The following is a 22700-nucleotide window of genomic DNA, read 5'->3' as shown; positions in this document are numbered from 1 at the left end:
GTGTGTGTGTGTGTGTGTGTGTGTGTGTGTGTGTGTGTGTGTGTGTGACTGTTATATCATCTTGATGCATTGACTCCTTTATTATTATATAATGACCTCCCCTTTGCCTATTGTTACTATTTTGTCTGCTACAAGTATAACCAGCCCTGCTCTCTTTTGGTTTCTACTTGTAAGGAGTATCTTTTTCCTTTCCTTCACTTTGAGCTCACATGTCCTTAAAGCTAAAGTGAGTCTCCTGTAGGCAGCATATAGTTGGGTCTTGATTTTGTATCCATCAAGTCTTTTGATTGGAGAATTCAATTCATTTACATTTAGAGTAATTATTGATAGGTAAGGTCTTACTTATACCATCTTATTGTTTTCTGGCTGTTCCGTAGTTTTCTTTTTCCTTTCTTCGTCTCTTGCTGCCTTCCTTTGTGAACTGGTGATTTTCCGTAGTAATATTTTCTGACTGCCGTCTTTTTGGTGAATCTACTATACATTTTTGCTTTGTGGTTACCCCGAGGCTCACATAAACATCTTACAGAAAACAATATATTTTATATGATAACAACTTAACTTCAATCACATACAAAATCACTACCCTTTTACTCCTCCCACTTTTATGGTTTTAAACACCCCACTTTTCAACAATGGATAGATCACCCAGATAGCAAAATCAACAAGGAAACATTGGACTTGAAGCATACTTTAGACTAAATGGACTTAACGGACACCTACAGAACATTCAGCAGCTGAATACATTCTTATCAAGCATACACAGAACATTCTCCAAGTTAGATCACATATAGGCTGCAAAACAAATCTTAGCAAATTTAACAAGATTTAAATCATACCAAGTACCTTTTCTGACCACAATGATATGAAACTAGAAATCAATACTGGGGGGAAGCAGGAAATTCTACAAATATGTGGAAATTAAACAACACAGTACTGAATACAAGTATGTCTAAAAAAATCAAAAGGGAAAGCAAAAAATATCTTGAAACAAATGAAAATGTGAACCCAACATATCAAAACCTATGAGACAAAAGCAGTTCTAAGAAGGACATTTATAGTGCTAAACGCCTTTATTAAGAAAAAAGAAAGGCCTCAAATAAATAACTTTACATCTCAAGGAATGAGAAAAAGAACAGACTAGCCCAAAGTCAGCAGAAGAAAGGAAAATAACAAAGATCAGAGCAGAAATAAATGAAATAGAGACCAGAAAAATAGAAAAGGTCAATAAGATTAAGAACTAGATTTTTGAAGATAAACAAAATTGACAAACCTTTAGCTAGACTAAGAAAAAAAGAGAGGACTCAAATACATAAAATCAGAAATGAAAGAGAAGACAAAGCAACTGATACCACAGAAATATATAGGATCATAAGAGACGATTATGAACAATTATATGTCAACAAATTGGATAACCTGGCAGAGATGGAAAAATTGCCAGAAACATACAACTTACCAAGACTGAATCATGAAGAAAGAGAAAATATAAACAGACCCATGGAGTAAGGAGATAGAATCAGTAATCAAATCTTCTCAACAGAGAAAAGTCCAGGGCCAGATGGTTTAAGTGGTGAATTCTAACAAACATTTCAAGAAGAATTAACACCAATCCTTCTCAAACTTGTCCAAAAATTGAAGAGGGAGGAACATCTGCAAACTCATTTTATGAGGCCATCATATTACCATGATGATCCAAAGCTAGATGAAGACACTACAAGAAAACTACAGACCAACAGCTGATGAATACAGACATAAAATTTCTCAACAAAATATTAGCAAACTGAATTCAACAGCACATAGAAGAATTATACACCATGATCAATTGGGATTTATCCCTAGGATGTAAGGATAGTTCAACATATACAAATCAATAAATATGATATGCTTCTTTAATAGAATAAAAGATAAAAATCATATGATTATCTCATTAGATACAGAAAAAGCATTTGATAAAATACAACATCCTTCAATGATAAAAACTCTCAACAAATTGAGTATAGAAGAAACATCCCTCAACATAATAAAGGTCATGTATGACAAACCCTCAGCCAATATCACACTCAATGGTGAAAGGTTGAAGCTTTCCCTCTAACATCAGGAACAAGATTAAGAGTGCCCACTGTCACCACTTTTACTCAACATAGCACTGGAAGTCCTAAGCAGAGCAATGAGGCAAGAAAAAGAAATAAAAGGCATCCAATCAGAAAGGAAAAAGTAAGTTGTCTTTGTTTGTACATGATATGATCTAATATCTAATAGAAAATCCTAAAGATTCCACCAAAAGCTGTTAGAAATAATCAATGAATTCAGTAAAGTTGCAGGATGCAAAAATCAACATACAAATATCAGTTGTTTCTATACCCTAACAACAAAATATCTGAAAAGAACTAAAGAAAACAATCCCATTCACAACAGCATCAAATCAATAAATACCTAGAAATAAATTTAACCAAGGAGCTAAAACATCTGTTCACTGAAAACTAAAAGACTGTGATGAAGGAAACTGAGGAAGATGCAAACAAATGGAAAGACACATGAAATGTGTTCATGAACCAGAAGAATAAATATTGTTTAAACATCCATACTACTCAAAGCCATTGATAGAGTCAATGCAATCCCTACCAAAATTCCAATGCCATTTTTCATAAAAAGAGGAAAAACAATTCTAAAATTTATATGGAACCACAAAAGACTCTGAATTGCCAGAGCAATTCTGAGAAAGAACAAAACTGGAGGCATCATACTTTCTGATTTCAAACTATACTACAAAGCTATAGTGATCAAAACAGTAAGGTGCTGGCACAAAAACAGATACATAGATCAATGGAACAGAACAGAGAACCCATAAATAACCCCCCACATATACAGTCAACTAATATTTTACAAGGGAGCCAAGACTACTCAGTAGGGGAAGGATAGTCTCTTCAATAAGAGGTGCTGGGAAAACTAGATATCCACATGCCAAAAAAATGAAATTGGACTCCTACTTTTACCGCTCACAAATTAATGTGAAATGGGTTAAAGACTTAAACATAAGACCTGAAACCATAAGCTCCTAGGAGAAAACACAGGGGAAAACTCCTTGACATTGGTCTCACCAGTGATTTTTTTGGATGTGACACCAAAAGCACAAGCTACAAAAGCAAAAATCAGTAAGTAGGACTCCATCAAACCCCAAATTCTCTGTACAGCAAAACAGTCAACAAAATGAAAAGGTAACCTACAGAAGAGGAGAAAATATCTGCAAACCATATATCTGATAAGCGATTAATATCCAAAATATATAAAGAACTCATAAAACTGAATAACAAAAAAACAATCTGATTTAAAAGTGGGCAGAGGAACTAGAACTGAATAGACATTTTTCCAAAGAAGATATACAAATTACCAACAGGTAGATGAAAAGGTGCTCAACATCACTATTTATCAGGGAAATGCAAATCAAAACCTCAATGAGATCACCTCACACCTGTCAAAAAGGCTATTATCAAAAAGACAACAAATAACAATGTTGATAGGGATGTAGAGAAAACAGAACCTTTATGCACTGTTGGTGGGAATGTAAATTAGTGCTGCCACAATGGAAAACAGTAGGGAGGTTCTTTAAAAAATTAAAAATAGAACTACCATATAATCCAGCAATCTCATCTCTGGGTATACATCCAAAGGAAATGGAAACAGGTATCTGCACTCCCACATTTGTTGCAGCATTATTTACAATAGCCATGGTATGGAAACAACCATATCCTGTGTCCATCAATGGATAAATGGATAAAGAAGACATGGTGTAGGGACTTCCCTGGTGGTGCAGTCATTAAGACTCCACACTCCCAATGCAACGGGCCCGAGTTCGATCCCTGGTCAGGGAACTAGATCCTACATGCATGACACAACTAAGAGTTCGCATGCCACAACTAAGGAGCCCATGAGCTGCAACTAAGACCCAGCGCAATAAAATGAAATGAAATGAAACAAAAGACATGGTGTATATATACACAAAGGGATATTATTCAGCTGTTAGAGAGAAGGAAATCCTGTCATTTACAACAACAACATAGATGGAGCTTGAGGGCATCATGCTAAATAAAATAAACCAGACAGGGAAAGAGATATACTGTATGACACCATTTACATGTGGAACCTAAAAAAGCCGAACTTGTGGAAACAGAGTAGAATGCTGTTTACCAGGGGCTGGAGGGTGGGGGAAATGGGGAGATATTGGTCAAAGGGTACAAACTTCCAATTAGAAGATGAATAAGTTCTGGGGATCTATGCACAGCATTGTGATGATAGTTAACAATAATGTACTATATAGTTGAAAGTTGTTGAGAGTAGATATTAAATTTTCTTACCACAAAAACTATGTGATGTGATGGAGGTGTTAGCTAATGCCATGATGGTAATTATTTTGCAATATAAGTGTATCAAATCAAAGCACTGTATACCTTAAACAATGTTATATGTCAATTTTATCTAGTAAAGCTAGGGGAAAAAAATCTTATTCTCCAAAACAAAACAAAAAAAAAAAAAAAGAGGGTTCTTTGGGGAAATAGTTGATTTCAGGGTAGTGGCAAGGTACAGGAGCCAACATGAAAGTGTTCTCAATAGCTAAAACTAAAACAATTTGAGTAGTATTGGATTGTAATCCAAAGAATGAAATAAATACCCCTGAGTTCATACTAATGTACATGGAAAACTAAAGGAATAAATAAATGGGGGAGGAACAACAGCTCTTGCTTACAGAAGAATTCCAATTAATAAACGTAGAAGGAATAAAGGAGATATGAAAACTCCATTAGAATACCAGAGTAATAATTGCTACAAGCAAGATCCACTGAAGGATGCTTAAAATTAGTGGTCAAAGTTTAAGCAGAAACAGGACATTTGCATAGTCTAGCAATACCTCCCTTAAATATTTAGTATCAAAAAAAATTAGTATCTACAAAGGAAAAACATTAAGTTTACAGTGGAGAATCTTGGTAGATACTACTTTAGCCAAGTGATCAAGGTTAACATCACTAGTCATGCATATCAACTTAATGTGCTCCCTGATGAAATGCACTGAAAGTGTATAACCCCAATCTAATCTTGAGACAACATCAGACAAAGCCAGATGGAAAAGACTTTCTCCAAAATAACTAATTCTCTTCAAAGTGTGAAAGTTATGAAAAACAAGGAAAGTCTGAGAAACTGACACAGATTGGAGGAGATTAAGGACACAACAACTACCTGCAAGGTGAGATTATGGAATGGATCTGAAACAAAAAAGCTTCATTTGTGGAAAAAACAGGTGAAATCCAAATTGGTCTATACATTTAATTATAATTTTATATGAAGGAGAATTTCTTAGCTTTGGTAAATATTTAATGGTTATGATGTTAGGGTAAAATGTTAACATAAGGGGAAGCTTTAGCAAAGGGTATATTGGCAACCTCTAAAATAGGCCCCCAATGGGACTTCCCTGGTGGTCCAGTGGTTAAGATTCCACGCTCCCAATGCAGGGGGCAAGGGTTCAATCCCTGGTGGGGGAACTAAGATCCCATCCCGCATGCCACATGGTGTGGCCAAAAAAAAAAAAAAAACAAACAAATCCCCCCAATGATCTCTGCCTCCTGGTATTCATGCACTTGTGTAATCCCTAACCCTTGAGGGTTGGCTGGAAATAGTGATTCATTTCTTTCTAGTAGAATGTGGCAGATGTGGTGAGATTCACTTCCAAGGTTAGGTTACAAAGTAATGACTGTGGGTTTTGTCTTCAGCACTTTCTCCTGCAGTCTCAATTGCTCACTCTGAGAAAAGCTTTGCTGTCATAGCTGCCATATGGAAAGAAGAAACTGATTATTTCTGGCCAATAACTGTGTGAGTGAGCCTGGAAGGACATTCTCTTAGTCAAGCCTTGAGATGGGACCACAGCTGTAGTCAATACCTTGTTTGCAACCTTGTGAGAGACCCTAAGCCAGAAGCACCCAGTTAAGCCATGCCTAGATCTCTGACCCACAGAAACTTTGGGATAATATTTATTGTTTTAAGCTGCTACATTTCAGGGTAATAGGTTACACTGCAATAAATAAAACAGGAACTCTACTATTTTTTGCAGCTCCTCTGTAAGTCTAAAATTATCTCAAAATAAAAAAGTTTAATACATATATAAATGTTTTATGCATATATATATGCACACACACAGATAAGTGTGTGTATGTATATACAGTTAGAATTATTTACAGACTCTGGAGTCAGACAAACCTAGGTTCAAACGCCACCTCCAACACTTAATGGCCATGTGATCTTAGGCAAAACATTTAATTTCTCTAAGTATTAGGTTTTTAAAATCTATAAATTGAGGTAATAATATCTACCTCCGGATGATTATACTAAGTATAAAGTGATACACACATTGACTACAATGCCTGGCATTTAGTACATTCTGAACAAACAGCATTATTATTAGTTCATATTTAAAATCATCTATAATTTTCTTCTCATTCAAGGAATTCAGCCCCAATAACTTGGCATTTTATCACTTAGAAGAGTTTAAGTATTGTATGTAAACTTGTCAATCTTTTAATTTCTAAACATTTTTCACACACAGTACTGATCTCTATAACACTCTACTATTTATAATAGTATTGAAATCAGAGATTGACCTTGTTTTTTCCTGCCCCAATCCAATTTTCAACCACTAATTTTTCAAGCTATAATGGACCTTTAAGCTTTCCAACCCTTTCCTTCCATCAGTCATCCATATATGAGTGCCAAAGATATTAAATGACTTGTCCAAGAGGACAGTTGATAGAATAGTTTAAGTACGGTTTTGGATTCGGGAGAGACAGTACCACGTGGTGAACAAGCTCTTGCTTAGACTGAACAGACTGCATTATTTGAGACAATGAGGTTTGCTTGATAGCAATGTCAGTGTCTCAGTTTCCCAGAGGGCAAATAAGGATACCACCACCTACCTCATAGGGTTATCACAAGTATTAAATGAGATAACATATTTAAGTCCCTCACTGCCATGACTACCACATGCCGATGTCGATTACACATTTTTTCCCTCTTTGTAAGGCCAGTGCTCTCCACTCTGAAATACTACCTTCTCAACTATAAGGTGGAAACATTAAACACAGACAGTAATTCGTTTAGCCATATGGTAAAAGACTCACTAATGTAAAACTGAATCAATGACAGTCTTAAAATCAATCTGAATAGTATAAATCTAATGCATTTATCCCTGAATTGGGTTTCCATTCCTACAATCATTGTGAAGTAATAAGGCATCACATCAGGGACCACATTAGGTTGACGTGCATTACTGGTGATGTTAACCTTGACAACTTGGCTGAAGTGATGTCTGCCAGGAAATTTCACTTTTTTCATTCTAAGTACTAAATATTTGAGGGGAATCATGAAATGGAAACAAAGAGAGGAGAGGGAGCAAAGCCTGGTCTTCAGCATATTTCCAATGTAATAAATAAGGAATTAGTAAATTGTACCACTCAATGATCAAAGATTCTTCTTAGAGTAATTCAGTGTTTTAAAATACTTGATGTCAAGTCGTTTTCCAAAAGCTCTTTGAGAGTATAAATACATTACTCTCAGGTGTTTTCTCTTAGTTAGGTGTTTATTCCTTGACAGAATTCTAGCTTAGGCAGATACAACCTCCCCTAAGAGAAATCATACTGCCTCTCCCCCAAGAACTTACATTTGCTTAAGTATTTTAAACCCTTTATCATAAATTCCATCAGCTTGCTTGTAATCACAATGAGACTCACCGAACTGCAGATACTGGAGTCCCTTCTGGATTGGAATATCCTTCCAAATCTGAAATGTTCACTTGTGTTTGCCTTGAGGTTACTATCTGGTTATTCTGAAAAGGTATGGTTTTCAAGTCCTGGGAAATAATATCACTATCTGGAAGAGGAGACTGTACGACTTGGAAGTCCGGTGAAGATTTAGGTCCTAGAAAACCTAAAGATTCTTGATCCTGTGCTACAGGTTTACTGGTCAATAATTTGGAGGTTGGTTCCAATGATTCTGAAGATATAGTCTGTAGGTCAGAGTTAAACTCACTATTCATCCTTGTTTTAGAGGCAGGATCCAATGAATGAAATCTTTTATCTAAGGTTCCACTATCCAACTTGGAAGGAGTCTTGGGACAAAGAGTTATACGAACACAAGAAAGTGCTTTTCTATTTGAAGGTGGAGTAGATGCAGATGTTACTACTGTACATTGATTTGGGGCTGATGGGGAGGCCACATCACTGAATTTGCCTTCAACATTTATCATATCAGAAATGTGTAATTTAGGCTCATGTTCATTATTCTTTTCTACTATATAATCCTGACCTTGAGGAAAGGAAGAATGGTGTTCTCCCATGTGGTGATCTACATCTGGGGCTTTGCTTTGTTCAAAGAGCTGACGTTGTTCAAGAAAAATGCGAGAAGGAAGGTCTGAAGCTATATAATCCTGACTTTGAGGAAGGGGAGAGTGGTTTTCTCTCAACTGATTATCTTTATGTTGGGTCTTGCTTTGTTTAAAGAGTTCTCGTTTTTCAAGAAAAACACGACAAGGGAGATTTGCAGCTACATAATCCTGATGTTGAGGAGGGGGAGAATTGTGTTTTCTCACACGGTGATCTGCATGTGAGGCTTTGCTTTGTTCAAAGAGCTCTTGTTCAAGAAAAATATTCGAAGGAAGATCTGGAGTTATAGTTACATTCTTCTCTTTTACTCCTAGTGTGGAACTGGGTCTGCCCATGTTAATGAGAGTATCGTTATCAGAAAAATGAACTTCCTTGAAATTGCTATCATTTGCACTGGTACTGGGCTTAGAATGACTGCCTTTAAAATCTGATCTTTCTAAGGGTTTTTCTTCTTGGTGAGAATATGCAACAGATAATTTTTGGCTTTGCCTACTATTTTCTGCTAAAATAGTCACAGCTTTATCTGGTGACTGACTAATGATTTTAAATGATGAAGGGGAAGAGGTTTTCTCTTTTAGATCTCTAGTAGGATTTTGCTCTTCAGTGATATGAGAACTAACTAGCCCCACAGATGCTCCAGTACACTGGCTACCTTCAGTAACACCAACCTTAAGAAAAGAGGAATCTGAAAAGCATTTAGAATGTCGGTGAGATGAGAAAATGATGGAGGTAGTAAACTTTTTCATGGGTTCTGGGGGCAGCATTTGTGATGACGACTGACAATCCATTTCTTCAGGTGGCATACAAGCAGGTTCTATTAATTCTGATAGCCAAGGGTCCAACTTTTCACGGAATGGCATTCGAAGACCCTTGCTAATTTTCAAGTCATCACCTATAAAGTTTTGAAATGGGGAATGACTTTGTAACTGCAATGAATTCCAAACTTTGAAATGGGAGTTGTTCTGGTCCAGTGACTTGGCAAGGTTGATGTGCCCGGTTGTCCATGATGATGGGCTCCGTTGTCCTCTGATCATTTCTGAGGGTTCAGCAGATCTGAAAACACAAGGGTGGCTGTCCAATTGTGGCCGTTCAGCTGTTAGAGTCCTGAAACATCCTTTTTCATGGCTCTCAATAATAATGTGACTACATACAGCTTCTGGCTTGCATTCTATCCCCTGTGGACTCTGTAAACCCTAGAAGATATAAACAAGTTCTTACTTGACGTAGTCCAAATAGTTATATAAAAATTAGATTCCTATCTAGGCTAAGATCTGACCATGAAGGTAATGTTGATCTTTTATAATGAAACAGGTAAGAACACAAAAAGAAAAATACAGCTAACTATAGAATAAAATGGCTCATGATAAATAAGACCACACAGTTAATTTCTTCTAAAAATTTTCACTGAAGTAACAAAAGCAAAGACTACTACTCACCTTTTTTGTTCTAGTAACAGAGGTCCCTTACCCCAACTTCTGCTGGTCACATGACTGCCAGCAGAGACATTTCCAGTTTCTTCTGCAGCCAGATGTGACCATGTGACTAGGTGTAGGCCAATGGGATGTGAGCAAAAGCAGTAAATACAATTTCTGGTTCCTGTCCTTAAAAAAATCAAGTTCCTGACCTCTATGTTTCCCTACCCCAACCATCATTACCATCACCATTACCTTTGCCAACTGAAAATGGTGATGTCTAGAACAATCTTGGGAAGCCAAATGTAAGGATGGCTCAGCGGCCCACCCAGTTTGGTTCCTCAGAAGACCTCAAGAAGCAGAGCTTTCTTTCCTACCCTGGAGAAAAATACAGTTCTACCTTATTTGAGCCACTGTATTTGAGTCTCTTTGTTACAGAAGCCTGGCCTACAACCTAATATTTAACATTAACAATAGGAAAAAGAACTAGTACCTCTTTCTGGGGTATAGGATCAGTGCTTAAAGATAAATATAACATTTCTTTGAGATTTCGGTGTTTTACCTATAAAGTTATAACCTGGCATTCTATTTAACTTTAGTGCCACATTTGATTTCATAGAAAAATATTTTAAATTATGGTGCCATCTGTCACATAATGGAGGAGATGTACTTTTCCCTATTCCTCCTGCTAAGCAGAACTAAAAATCCTGGATATTATATATACAACAAACTTAAAAAGAATCTGAAAGGTGTAGAGGAAAAGGCAGACTGGCTAGGGACCTTGGGACCTGAGGAGTAACAAGGTAGTGAGATCCCTGGGTTTTCTTTTTACTTCAAATATCCCAGACTTGGAGGTGAAGACAGCGACCCATGAACAAAGAGCACAGAAGAGCACAAACAGCACAAAAGCTCTAACAAAAACCTGCTCTCGTTAGCTAAAAAACAAGCAAAGGTAAAGTTTAGCAAGACACAAAACCTTTAGACAATAACTGCTCTCTTCCAGCCAAACATCACAGAAAAACACTGTGGCCTCACCCACACTCACACCAGCAAAAGCCAAGTGAGGAGCTTGAGATCTATCCTTTCAAAACTCTAATAAGGAACCCCAACATCCAGGCCAGTGTGGAATTAGAGATGGTCAAGCAAGATCCCAGAACTATTTTCAACCCTGATGGCTAGTAATGAGCTACCCCTCCCTGTGATGTCAGTAGAGACGACATGGGGAGACAGCTTTCATTCCCACTTAACAATAATGAGGTGCCTCTCTCTCTCCCAGCTGCAGACTGGAAGAAAAGATTTGCAAATCTCATATCCAATAAAAAATTTACAAAGAACTCTCAAAATTGAGGAGTAAAAAAAAAAAAATTTTTAAAACAATCCAGTCCCCCAAAAGGGGCAAAAACATATACATTTCACTGAACAGGACAGAGATGGGAAATAAGAGCATGAAAAGATGTTCAACACCATTAATCATTAAGGAAATGGAAATTAAAACCACAATGAAATATCACAACACACCTATCAGAGAATGGCTAAAATAAAAAATAACGACAGGACTTCCCTGGTGGCGCAGTGATTAAGAATCCGCCTGCCAACATGGGTTTCAGCCCTGGTCTGGGAAGATCCCACATGCCATAGAGCAACTAAGCCCGTGCAACACAACTACTGAGCCTGTGCTCTAGAGCCTGTGAGCCACAACTACTGAGCCTGTGCTCTAGAGCCCATGAGCCACAACTACTGAGCCTGTGCTCTAGAGCCCATGAGCCTAGAGCCCGCGCTCTGCAACAAGAGAAGCCACCACAATGAGAAGCCCACACACCACAATGAAGAGAAGCCCCTGCTCGCTGCAACTAGAGAAAGCCCGTGCAGCAACGAAGACCCAACGCAGCCAAAACATAAATAATAAAAATAGAATAAATAAATCTAAAAAAAAATAATGACAACATCAAATGCTGGTGTGGCTGTGGAGTAATGAGATCACTCACACATTACCGGTGGGAATGTAAAATGGTACAAACGTCAAACAGTACAAATGGTGTGGAAGTTCTCAAAAATTTAAAACATGCAATTACCATATGACCCAGCAATAGTAATAAAGACCTATGTTCATCAAAAAGCTGCAGAGGAATGTCTATAGCAGCTTTATTTGTAATAGCGAACAACTAGAAAACTACCAAGTTGTCATTCAACAGGTACATATTTAAACAAATTGTAGTACATCCATACCATAGAATACTACACATCAATAAAAATGAACAGACTGTTGATATTGAATATTCTGCAGAGAATTATGCTGAGTGAAAAAAAGCCAATACTAAATGACTGCACACTGTATGATTTCATCTATACGAGTCTTAAAATGACAAAATTATAGAAATAGAAACTAGATTAATGGTTGCCGGGGGTTAAGAAAGGAATGGGAATAAGAGAGAAGTGGATGTAGCTATTACAGGGCAACATAAGGGACCCTTGCTGTGGTGTAAACATTAAGTAGCCTGACTGTATCAATGTCATTATCGTGGTTGTGATATATTGTTACAGATTTGCAAGACCTCATCATTGTTGGAAACTAGGTAAAGGGGAAAAGCAATCATTCTATATTATTTCTTACTACTTTATGGGAATCTACAATTATTTCAAAGTAAAATGTTTATATTTTTAAAAAGCCAACAAACTAATTAAACACCACTGGACAAAAAAACACTTTAAAAATGTGATATTTATTCCATGGCTTCTTATTACCCTGACACTGCCTGACATATCACTGGGAAATAAATATTCCAATTGGAAATAAATACTCCAATGACTAAGAATCATAAACTTAGTCCAGCCTCTTAAAGCAGGGCATTATTAGATTTATATTCATCCCAAAAGACATTTTTTCCTCCTTTCCAATAATCTGTATCTTACAATTCTTTGGAACACTCCAAACCTTACAGCCTTCCATCACCTCTTTCAAGCTTTATAATAATTATAAACAGCTTTCAAATAACTTTTCCATTTAAAAAATTCTTATAGCTTTGGTATTTGGCAAATAAATTTTAGTATTTTCATATAACCTTTTCCAGATAAACCGTAAAAACTTATCTTATATCCCAACAATGTATCACATGTTAAAAGCTACTATTTAACTCAACAAAATCCAACACTTTTTTTTAAAATTCAACACTCTTTAATGATAAAATCACTCAGTAAACTATAAATGAAAGGGACTTCCTCAAACAGATGAATGGCATTTACAAAACATGCACAGCTAACATTATACTAAATAATGAAAGATCAGATGCTTTTTCCTTAGGATAAGACCAACACAAGTATGGCCATACTTCCTCTTATCATCTGGAGGTTCTAGCCAGGGCAATCTAGAAAGCAACTTAAAGAAATCCAAAAAGGAGAGGAAGAAGTACCTCTATTTGCAGATGACAAGATCTTCTGCACAGAAAATAGCAAGGAAATCATAAAAAACCAACTAGGACTAATAAGCAAGTTCATTAAAGTTTAGGATGTGAGCTCAACAGACAAAAATCAACTGCATTTCCATACACAGTGAACAATCCAAAAATGAAATAGAACAATTCCATTCACAACAGCATAAGAATAAAATACTTAAGAATATATTTATCAAAATAAATAAATAAATAAAACTAGTACACCACAAAACATTACTGAAATTACAGAAGATCAGAATAAATGGTAAACTGGCCCAATGGATAGGAAGACTTAATATTGTTAAGATGGCAATATTCCCATATTGATCTACAGATTCAAGGCAATTCCTAACAAAATGCCAACTGGCTTTTTTTTTTTTGCGGTATGTGGGCCTCTCACTGTTGTGGCCTCTCCCGCTGCGGAGACGTGCAGGCTCAACGGCCATGGCTCACGGGCCCAGGCACTCCACAGCATGTGGGATCTTCCCGGACCAGGGCACGAACCCGTGTCCCCTGCATCGGCAGACGGACTCTCAACCACTGCGCCACCAGGGAAGCCCCCAACTGGCATTTTTTCTTTGCAAAAATTGACAAGCAGATCCCAAAGTTCATACAGAAATTCAAGGGACCCACTGTAGCCAAATCAATCTGGAAAATGATGTACAAAGCTGGAGGACTCAAGTTCTGATTTCAAAACTTATCACACAGCTACAGTAATCAAAACAGGGTGGTACTGGCACAGGAACAGATATATAGATCAAGAGAATAGAACTGACAGTCCAGAAATAAACACTAACATTTATGATGAATTGACAAAAAGACCAAGAAAATTCATAGGGAAAGAATAGTCTTTTCAGCAAACATTGCTGGGACAACTAAAAGAATGTAAAGTGTAAAAGAATGAATTTGCACTCCATATATTAAAAAATGCCTCTAAGGGGACAGGCAACAAAAATAAAAAAATATATATGTAGTTGTCCAGTTTTCCCAGCACGACTTATTGAAGAGACTGTCTTTTCTCCACTGTATATCTTTGCCTCCTTTGTCATAGATTAGGTGGCCACAGCTGCATGGGTTTATTTCTGGACTTTCTAGAAAATCAGTAGTTCCAATGACCTATATTTCTGTTTTGCGGCCAGTACCATACTGTTTTGATTACTGTAGCTTTGTTGTATAGTCTGAAGTCAGGGAGCCTAATTCCTCTAGCTCTGTTCATCTTTCTCAAGATTGCTTCCACTATTTGGGGTCTTGTGTTTCCATAAAAAGTATAAAATTTTTTGTTCTAATTCTGTGAAAAATGTCCTTGGTAATTTGATAGGGATTGCATTGAATCAGAACACCCCCTAACACCATACACAAAAATAAACTCAAAATACTTATTTGCAAAGCAGAAATAGAGTCACAGATGTAGAGAACAAACGTATGGTTACCAAGGAGTGAAGGGGGAGGTGGGATGAACTGGGAGATTGGGACTGACATAAAAACACTAATATGTATAAAATTGATAACTAACAAGAACCTACTGTATAGCGCAGGGAACTCTACTCAATGCTCTGTAGTTACCTAAATGGGACAGAAATCTAAAAAAGAGTGTGTGTGTGTGTGTATATATATATATATATATATATATATCTGATTCACTTTGCTGCACAACAAGAAACTAAAACAACATTGTAAAGCAGCTATACTCCAATAAAAATTAATTTAAAAAAATACACACCAAATTAAAAAAAAATACAGGTGCATATAATCAGTGAAAGACCCTTCTCAAAGAAAACTAATGTTAATACTTCTGTTGTTTATTTAAAGAGAGAAATCTTAATTACATAAGCTCTGGTTTGGGAATTTTTCAGTGAATTTGAAATATTAAAGATCTCTAGATTAAAATAAAGACAGGTACAATTTGAATCCTTCATATATAATTTAGTTTTAACAAGGAAATTTACAAATTTGAGTTTAAATCCATCACAGCATTCAGTGGTAAAGGGTTTCACAGGAACTCAGATTAACTCTTTTGATTCACTTCAGTAGGAAAAATAAAAACTGGAAAATAAAATAATAAATTTAAAAAGTAAAAATATATAAATTAGACATCAAAACTTAAAACTCTATCAAAATGTACAATCAAGAGAGCTAAAAGGCAACCTACAGAATGGGGAAAAGTATCTGCAAATCATATATCTGATAAAGGGTTAATATCTAGAATATATAAAGAATTCTTACAATTCAAACAAAAAAACAACCCAATTCAAAAATGGGTAGAGGTCTTGAATAGACATTTCTCCAAAGAAGATACATACCTGGTCAACAAGTCCATGAAAAGTTGTTCAAATCAATAATCATCAGCAAAATGCAAATCAAAAACACAATAAGTTGTCACTTCATACCTGGCATGGCCATTATAAAAAAACAACAACAGGGCTTCCCTGGTGGCACCGTGGTTGAGAGTCCACCTGCCGATGCAGGGGACATGGGTTCGTGCTCCGGTCCGGGAAGATCCCACATGCCATGGAGCGGCTGGGCCCATGAGTCATGGCTGCTGAGCCTGCGTGTCGGAGCCTGTGCTCCGCAATGGGAGAGGCCACAACAGTGAGAGGCCCACATACCGGAAAAAAAAAAAAAAAAAAAACCACAGAAAGTATTAAGTGTTGGTGAGAATGTGAAAAAATTTAAATCCTTATGCACTGTTGATGGTAATGTAAAATGGTATGGCTGCTATCGAAAACTGTATGGCAGTTCCACAAAAACATAAAAATAGAATGACCATATGATCTAGCAATTCCACTTCTGGGTCTATACCAAAAGAATTTAAAAGCAGGGTCTCAAGGAGATATATTTATATGCTCATATTCACAGCAGCACTATTCACAAGAGCCAAAAGGTGGAAGCAACTCAAGTGGCCACTGATGGATGAATGGATAAACAAATGTGGTACATACATACAATGGAATATTATTCAGCCTTAAAAAGGAAGGAAACTCTGACACATGCTACAACATGGATGAACTTTGAGGACGCAGTTTAAGCAAAATAAGTTGGTCACAAAAAGAAAAATACTGTATGATTCCACTTTTATGGAGCTACCTAAAGGAATCAAATTCAGAGACAATTTAGAATGGTGGTTGCCAGGGGTTGGAGAAGAGGTGGGGATAGGAGATCATGGTTTACTGGATATAGAGTTTCAGTTTTATAAGAAAAAGAGTCCTTAAGATTGGTTGACAACCATGTTAACACAGTTAACACCATTCAACTTCAGAGTTAAAAATGGTTAAGATGATAAATTTTGTTATGTATTATTTTAGCACAATTTTTAAAAATAAAAATAATTTAAAATTGCCTCAAAGGGGATAACAGACCTAGATATAAGAACTAAAACTAAATCTCTTTGAAGATAATGATGAATTTTTGTGACTGTGGGTTATGCCATGATTTCTTAATATGACACCAAAAGCACAAGCAATAAAAGAGAAGTATAATTTGGACTTTGTCAAAATAAAAAACTTGTAGGACTTCCCTGGTGGCGCAGTGGTTAAGAATCCGCCTGCCAATGTAGGGGACACAGGCTCGAGCCCTGGTCCTGGAAGATTCCACATGCCGTGGAGCAACTAAGCCCATGTGCCACAACTACTGAACCTAAGCTCTTAAGGTCCGTGAGCCACAACTACTGAGCCTGTGTGCCACAACTACTGAAGTCTGCGCACCTAGAGACTGTGCTCCACAACAAGAGAAGCCATCATAATGAGAAGCCCGCGCACTGCAATGAAGAGTAGCCCCCGTCTGCCACAACTAGAGAAAGCCCGCATGCAGCAATGAAGACCCAACGCAGCCAAAGATAAATAAATAAATTTATAAAAAAATTAAAAACTTGTGCTTCAAAGGTCACCATCAAGAAAGTGAAATGACAGTATAAAGAATCTGAGAAAATACGTACAAGTAATATATCTGATAAGAATCTAATATTCAGAATATACAAAGAATTACAATTCAACAGTAAAAAGACAATTAAATTTTAAAATGGGCAAAAGATCTGAATAGAGATGTTTCTGCAAAGAAGATAAATGACAAATAACCACATGAAAAGACATTCAGTATCATTAATCATTAGGAAAATAAATTAAAAACAAGATGAGATACCACTTCATACCCATCAGAATAACTATAATCAAAAAGGCAGAAAATAGTGACATTGAAAAGGTTTTCTAGTATGAGAAACTAGAACCCTCATACACTGTTGGTGGGAATGTAAAATGGTACACTTTTTTTTTTTTTTTTTTTTTTTGCGGTACGCAGGCCTCTCCCTGCTGTGGCCTCTCCCGTTGCGGAGCACAGGCTGCGGACGCGCAGGCTCAGCAGCCATGGCTCACGGGACTAGCCGCTCCGCGGCATGTGGGATCTTCCCGGACCGGGGCACGAACCTGTGTCCCCTGCATCGGCAGGCGGACTCAACCACTGCGCCACCAGGGAAGCCCTGGTACAGTTACTTTTGAAAGACAGTATGGCAGTTCCTTAAGATGTTAAACATAGAGTTATTGTATGTCCTAGCAATTCCACTTCTAGGTATATATAGCCAAGAGATAGGAAAACATGTCCATTCAAAACCTTGTACACTTATGTTTATAGCAGCACTATTCACAATGGCCAAAAAGTGGAACAACATGTCTATCAACTGGTGAATGGATAAATAAAATACAATATATCTATACAATGGTATATTATCTGGCAATCAAAAGTACTGAAGTACTGATTCATGCTACTATGCAACATGGATGAATCTTGAAAATACTATGCTAAGTAAAAAAGAAGGCAGTCACAAAAGATCACATATTAAATGATTCCATTTATATGAAACATCCAGAATAGGCAAATCCATAAGGAGAGAAAGTAGATTATTGGTTGTCTAGGGCTAAGGGAATGGAGGTGGAGGGGTAGAATGGTAAAAATGTTCTAAAATTTAGTTATTGGCCAATTCTGTAAATAAAGTAAAAACGACTGAATTATATATTTTAAATGGGTGAATGTTACTGTATATAAATTGTAGTGAGATAAAGCTGTTACAAAAGTACTTTTAGCTGATATGTCCTTTATGAATTTCCAGACTATTTCTTAATTAAAATTTTCACCTAACAGAGCTACTTGCGTTTTGTCAGATTATTCACTCATTGCTCAGCTTAATATCACAAGTCACAGACTTCATGTAACAAACCAGAAAGGAAATAATAGTTCCTCCCTGTCACATAAAACAAACAAAACTAAACACACACATGCACATGTACACGCACACACACAGCCACACATACACAGTCATCTAGCACTAAAAGTAAAAATCTACTCTCTACAAAGAAATGAAACATGGATTACTATTTCATGCAAAACTCCCTTGAGGTAACAGCCTCGCAGTCCAGTGGTTAGGACTCTACGCTCTCACTGCCGAGGGCCCTGGTTCAATCCCTACTTGGGGAGCTGAGATCCCACAAGCCACACGGTGCAGACAAATAAGTTAATTAATTAATTAATTAATTAATAAGTAAGTAAAGCTTTTAAAAAAATAAAAATTATTTTTAAAACTCCCTTGAAAATCAATAAATTTATGGAAACAAATGTGCTTTTTTTTTTGGAAACAAATGTTTTAAAAATAAATAAGGGTTATTTTAAGCTTGAGTGTAAAATTTTAGAAAAATCTATAAACTACCATGGAATTACTTGACAGGATTAATTGTCTAAGTTGTTCATAATTTTATATTTTAGGACCTCAAAGTCAAAACTTAAAAAAACCCCAAAAACTACAACAGTTAAAGCAATTTCTACTTGCACTAGAACCAATGGGTATGCTAAGTCTTCTTTTAAAATGTTTTCTGGAAAAACTTGAAAATCTTGCTATACATTTAAAATCAACCCTAAACCTACCGGGATGCGAACTTCATTATTTATATTCTAAACAACGGTAAGTCTAAGCAACAATACTTTGTATGCGTGTGGATATTTTACAGCTCTGTAAAATACATTCTTTCGGAAGAATGTTTAATGTAAAAGCAAGCACAACACACACAAAAGATCAGAGACAGAATATAAAAACATATTAGTCAACTTATATGCAAATGTTTTATAGAGGTAAAATTCACATAACATGAAGCTAACCATTTTAATGCATATAACTTGTTAGCATTTAGACCACCTCTATCCAGTACATAACCATCACCTCTATCTAGTTTCAAAAGGTTTATCAACCCAAAATGAAACCCATATCCATTAAGCAGCTACCCCTTCTCCCCTCTCTGCTCAACATTTGCCAACTATTAATAAGCTTTCTGCTTCTGTTAATTTACCTATTCTGGATATTTCATATAAATGGAATAATATGTGACCTTTCATATCTGGATTCTTTCACTCAGCATAATGCTTTCAAGGTTCACCTATACTGTAGCATGTATCAGAAATTCATTGCTATTTATGGCTGAATAATATTCCATTGTATTGGATATACCACACATTCTTTATCTATTCATTAATTGATGGACATTTAGGTATTTCCAACTTTTGGCTTTTGTGAACAGTGCTATTATGAAAACTTATGTACAATTTTTTGTTTGAACACCTGTTTTCAATTCTTTTGGGTATACACCTAGTAGTGGAATTGCTGGGCCATTATTCCACACTATTATTATTTGTTACTCTATGTTTAACTATTTGAGGAACTGCAAAACTGGTTTCCACAGTGACTGCACTATTTTACACTCCCACCAGCAATGTACAAGGGTTCCAATTTTTCCATATCCTTGCCAAGACTTTTTATTTTCCATTTTTTAAATACAGCTATCCTAGTAGGTTTGAAGTGGTACCACTGTTCTTTATTTCTTCACATGGCTTTGAGTTGATGTCTAGTGTCCTTTCATTTCACCTGGATGACTGACTTGCTGTAGCATTTTTTGCATGCCAAACTTCCTAAGTTAACATTTATCTGGTCTTAAATTCTCATATATTTTTAAAGATAGTTTTGCCAGATGTAGAATTCTTGGTTGGCAGTTTTTTCCTTCAGCACTTTAAATATATCAACCCACTTCCTTTAGCCCTCTTAGGTTTCTAAAGAGAAGTTGACTGCTAATCTTATTGAAGATCCCTTATAAGTGATGAGTTGCTTCTCTATTGCTGCTTTCAAGATTTCCTGTCTTTGGTTTTCAACAATTTGACTATTCACTTGACCCCTGAACAACACGAGTCTTGAACTATGCAGAACCGCTCATACATAGATGTTTTTCAATAAATATGTACTACAGCACTAAACGACCTGCAGTTGGTTAAATCAGAGGATACAGAACCATGGATACGGAGAGATGACTGTAAAGTTTTATGTGAATTTTCAGCTGTACTGGTGGGGGTTGGGGGGGGGGTCGGAGTCCCTAACCTCCGCATTGTTCAAGGACCAACTGTAATGTGTCTCAGTGTGGAACTCTTTCAGTTTTTCCTGCTTGAAGTTCACTAAGCTTCTTGGATGTATATATGCATGTTTTCCATCAAATTTGTAAAGTTTTCAACAATTACTTCATCAAGTATTATTTCTGTCCATTTCTCTTTTCTCTCACCCTAGGACTTCCATTATACACATTTTGGTATGCTGGTGGTACCTCATGGCTCCGTTAATTTTTCTTCATTCTTTTCTCCTTCTGGGCTTTCAAACTTGATAATCTCAACTGACCTATTTTCAAGTTCACTGATTCTTTGTTTGACCTGCTCAAATGTGTCCTTCTAGTTGGACTTTTCATTTCAGTTATTGTACTTTCAGCTCCAGAATTTGAATTTGGATCCTTTTTCTAATTGCTATCCCTTTTTTGACATCTCTATTTGGTGACACATCCTTTTCTTGGTTTTCTTTAGATTGTTGACCATAGCTTTCTTTAGCTCTTTGAGCACATTTAAGACAGCTGATCTAAAATCTTTTTCTTATAATTCCTGGGCTTCCTCACGGACAGTTTTTATTAATTACAGTTGACCTTTGAACAACTTGGATTTGAACTGTGAGGGTCCACTTATATGTGGATATTTTGCAATAGTAAATACTACAGTACATCGTGGTTTGTGGTTGGTTGAATCCACATATGGGGAAAAAATATCACAGAAATGGAGAACTGAATATAAGTTATATGTGACTTAATCCCTGTGTAGTGTTACTGTAAACTGTATTTCTCCTCCTGACAAGAGCCATATCTTGTTTCTTTAAGTGTTTCATAATTTGTTGAAAACTGGACATATCAAATATAGTCTGGAAACTCTGGATACCAGATTCTCCCCCCTACCTGGAGTTTGGTGTTGCTGCTTGTTGTGGGTTATTGTTTGTCTCTTTGATACTTTTCTGAACTACTTTTGTAAAAAGTTTGTATTCTTTGTTGTGCGTGGCACTGAAGTCTGTGTTCTCTTAGCTTAACTGTCAGCTATTATTTTGACAGTTTCGTTAAACACCTGCAGCCAAAAAAGAAAAAGAAAACAGAAAACAACTTCTCCCAATCTGTTCTGATTTTCTCTATGTAGAAGCATTCCAACACTTAGTTAGACAGGTCCTTCAGCCTTCACTTATAGCTTGTGCAATGCAAAGCCTGAAAGGTCGGCCAGAGGTGAAAGCTTAAGGTCTTCTTAGGCCTTTGCTGAGAATGAGTCGAGCTCTGGGCACGCACATGGCCTCCTAAATTCCCCAGTATAAGCAGGACCTTTAAAAAGTCCTATTCCCCATGTATCTACCTCCTTTCTCAACTGCTTCCTTCCCAAGCTTTTCAGTGTGCCTATTGTTTATCTTGACTGTTATACCAAGACCCAGGTTGCTGCAGCCAATGCTTTGGCCATTAAATGCTTTTGTCAAACACTGGCAGGGAAGCTGCCTCAGCCTTGGGAAAGCTTTTAGTTGAGTAAAGCAAAGGGAAGTTCCTGCACTAGTCCTTCAGGGAGCTGTCAGACAGGTTGAAACACTCGATAACAATTTTTTAAGAATAAGGTTTGTATTGTGCCCTCTGTAACTATTAACCTGTATTAGGAGTGTGGTCTGTCATCATCAAAGCTACGATTTAAGATACCTCAGTCAATGCTCTCCTACTATAGTACAACAGCTCTTTACTTTAGTAATCATTCCCTATTTTTTTTTAAAGTTCTAACTAGATTCCAGAGATCTACAAAAGTTGGTTCTGACAGATTTTGCCAGCTTATTAGTTCTTTTTGTGCAGAAATGGAGCCCTGGAGTTCCCTACTTGACCATTTATGGTAACATCACTCACAAATGTTTTTTATGTATAAAAAAAGTATATGACCTTTGACTATGCTGATTGCTAATTTCAAATACATATTCTTTATTATACTGAGGCACTATTGCTCTACTCTAATTTAGAGAAGTATTCTTAATTGAGAACAGATTTTTACTTTTTATTTTTATTCCCAAATACCTTTTTGGAACCTACTGAAATAAC

At 36.5% G+C, this 22700-nt stretch overlaps 1 protein-coding gene across 12 annotated transcripts in view; it reads right to left on the bottom strand.

Moving 5' to 3' along the window:
* The window catches only part of ALMS1 (ALMS1 centrosome and basal body associated protein), a 230018-nt gene that overhangs the window by 105693 nt on the left and 101625 nt on the right, over positions 1 to 22700 (bottom strand). For all 12 annotated transcript variants that reach the window (XR_003438292.1, XR_003438291.1, XM_027132039.1 and 9 more), the window contains one exon: positions 7767 to 9610. Coding sequence is in view for 10 of the 12 variants with exons in the window: in XM_027132039.1 (XP_026987840.1) it covers positions 7767 to 9610 (1844 nt within the window). In the remaining 2 variants the exon portion in view is untranslated. The remainder of the gene's footprint in view (positions 1 to 7766; positions 9611 to 22700) is intronic.

Source organism: Aethalodelphis obliquidens, unplaced genomic scaffold (assembly GCF_003676395.1).
Source record: "Aethalodelphis obliquidens isolate GAN/ISIS:26980383/991018 unplaced genomic scaffold, ASM367639v1 scaffold40, whole genome shotgun sequence".
NCBI classification, from domain to species: domain Eukaryota; kingdom Metazoa; phylum Chordata; class Mammalia; order Artiodactyla; family Delphinidae; genus Aethalodelphis; species Aethalodelphis obliquidens.
Note: the sequence above shows the minus strand (reverse complement) of the source record. Positions and strands in the feature narration are given on the sequence as shown.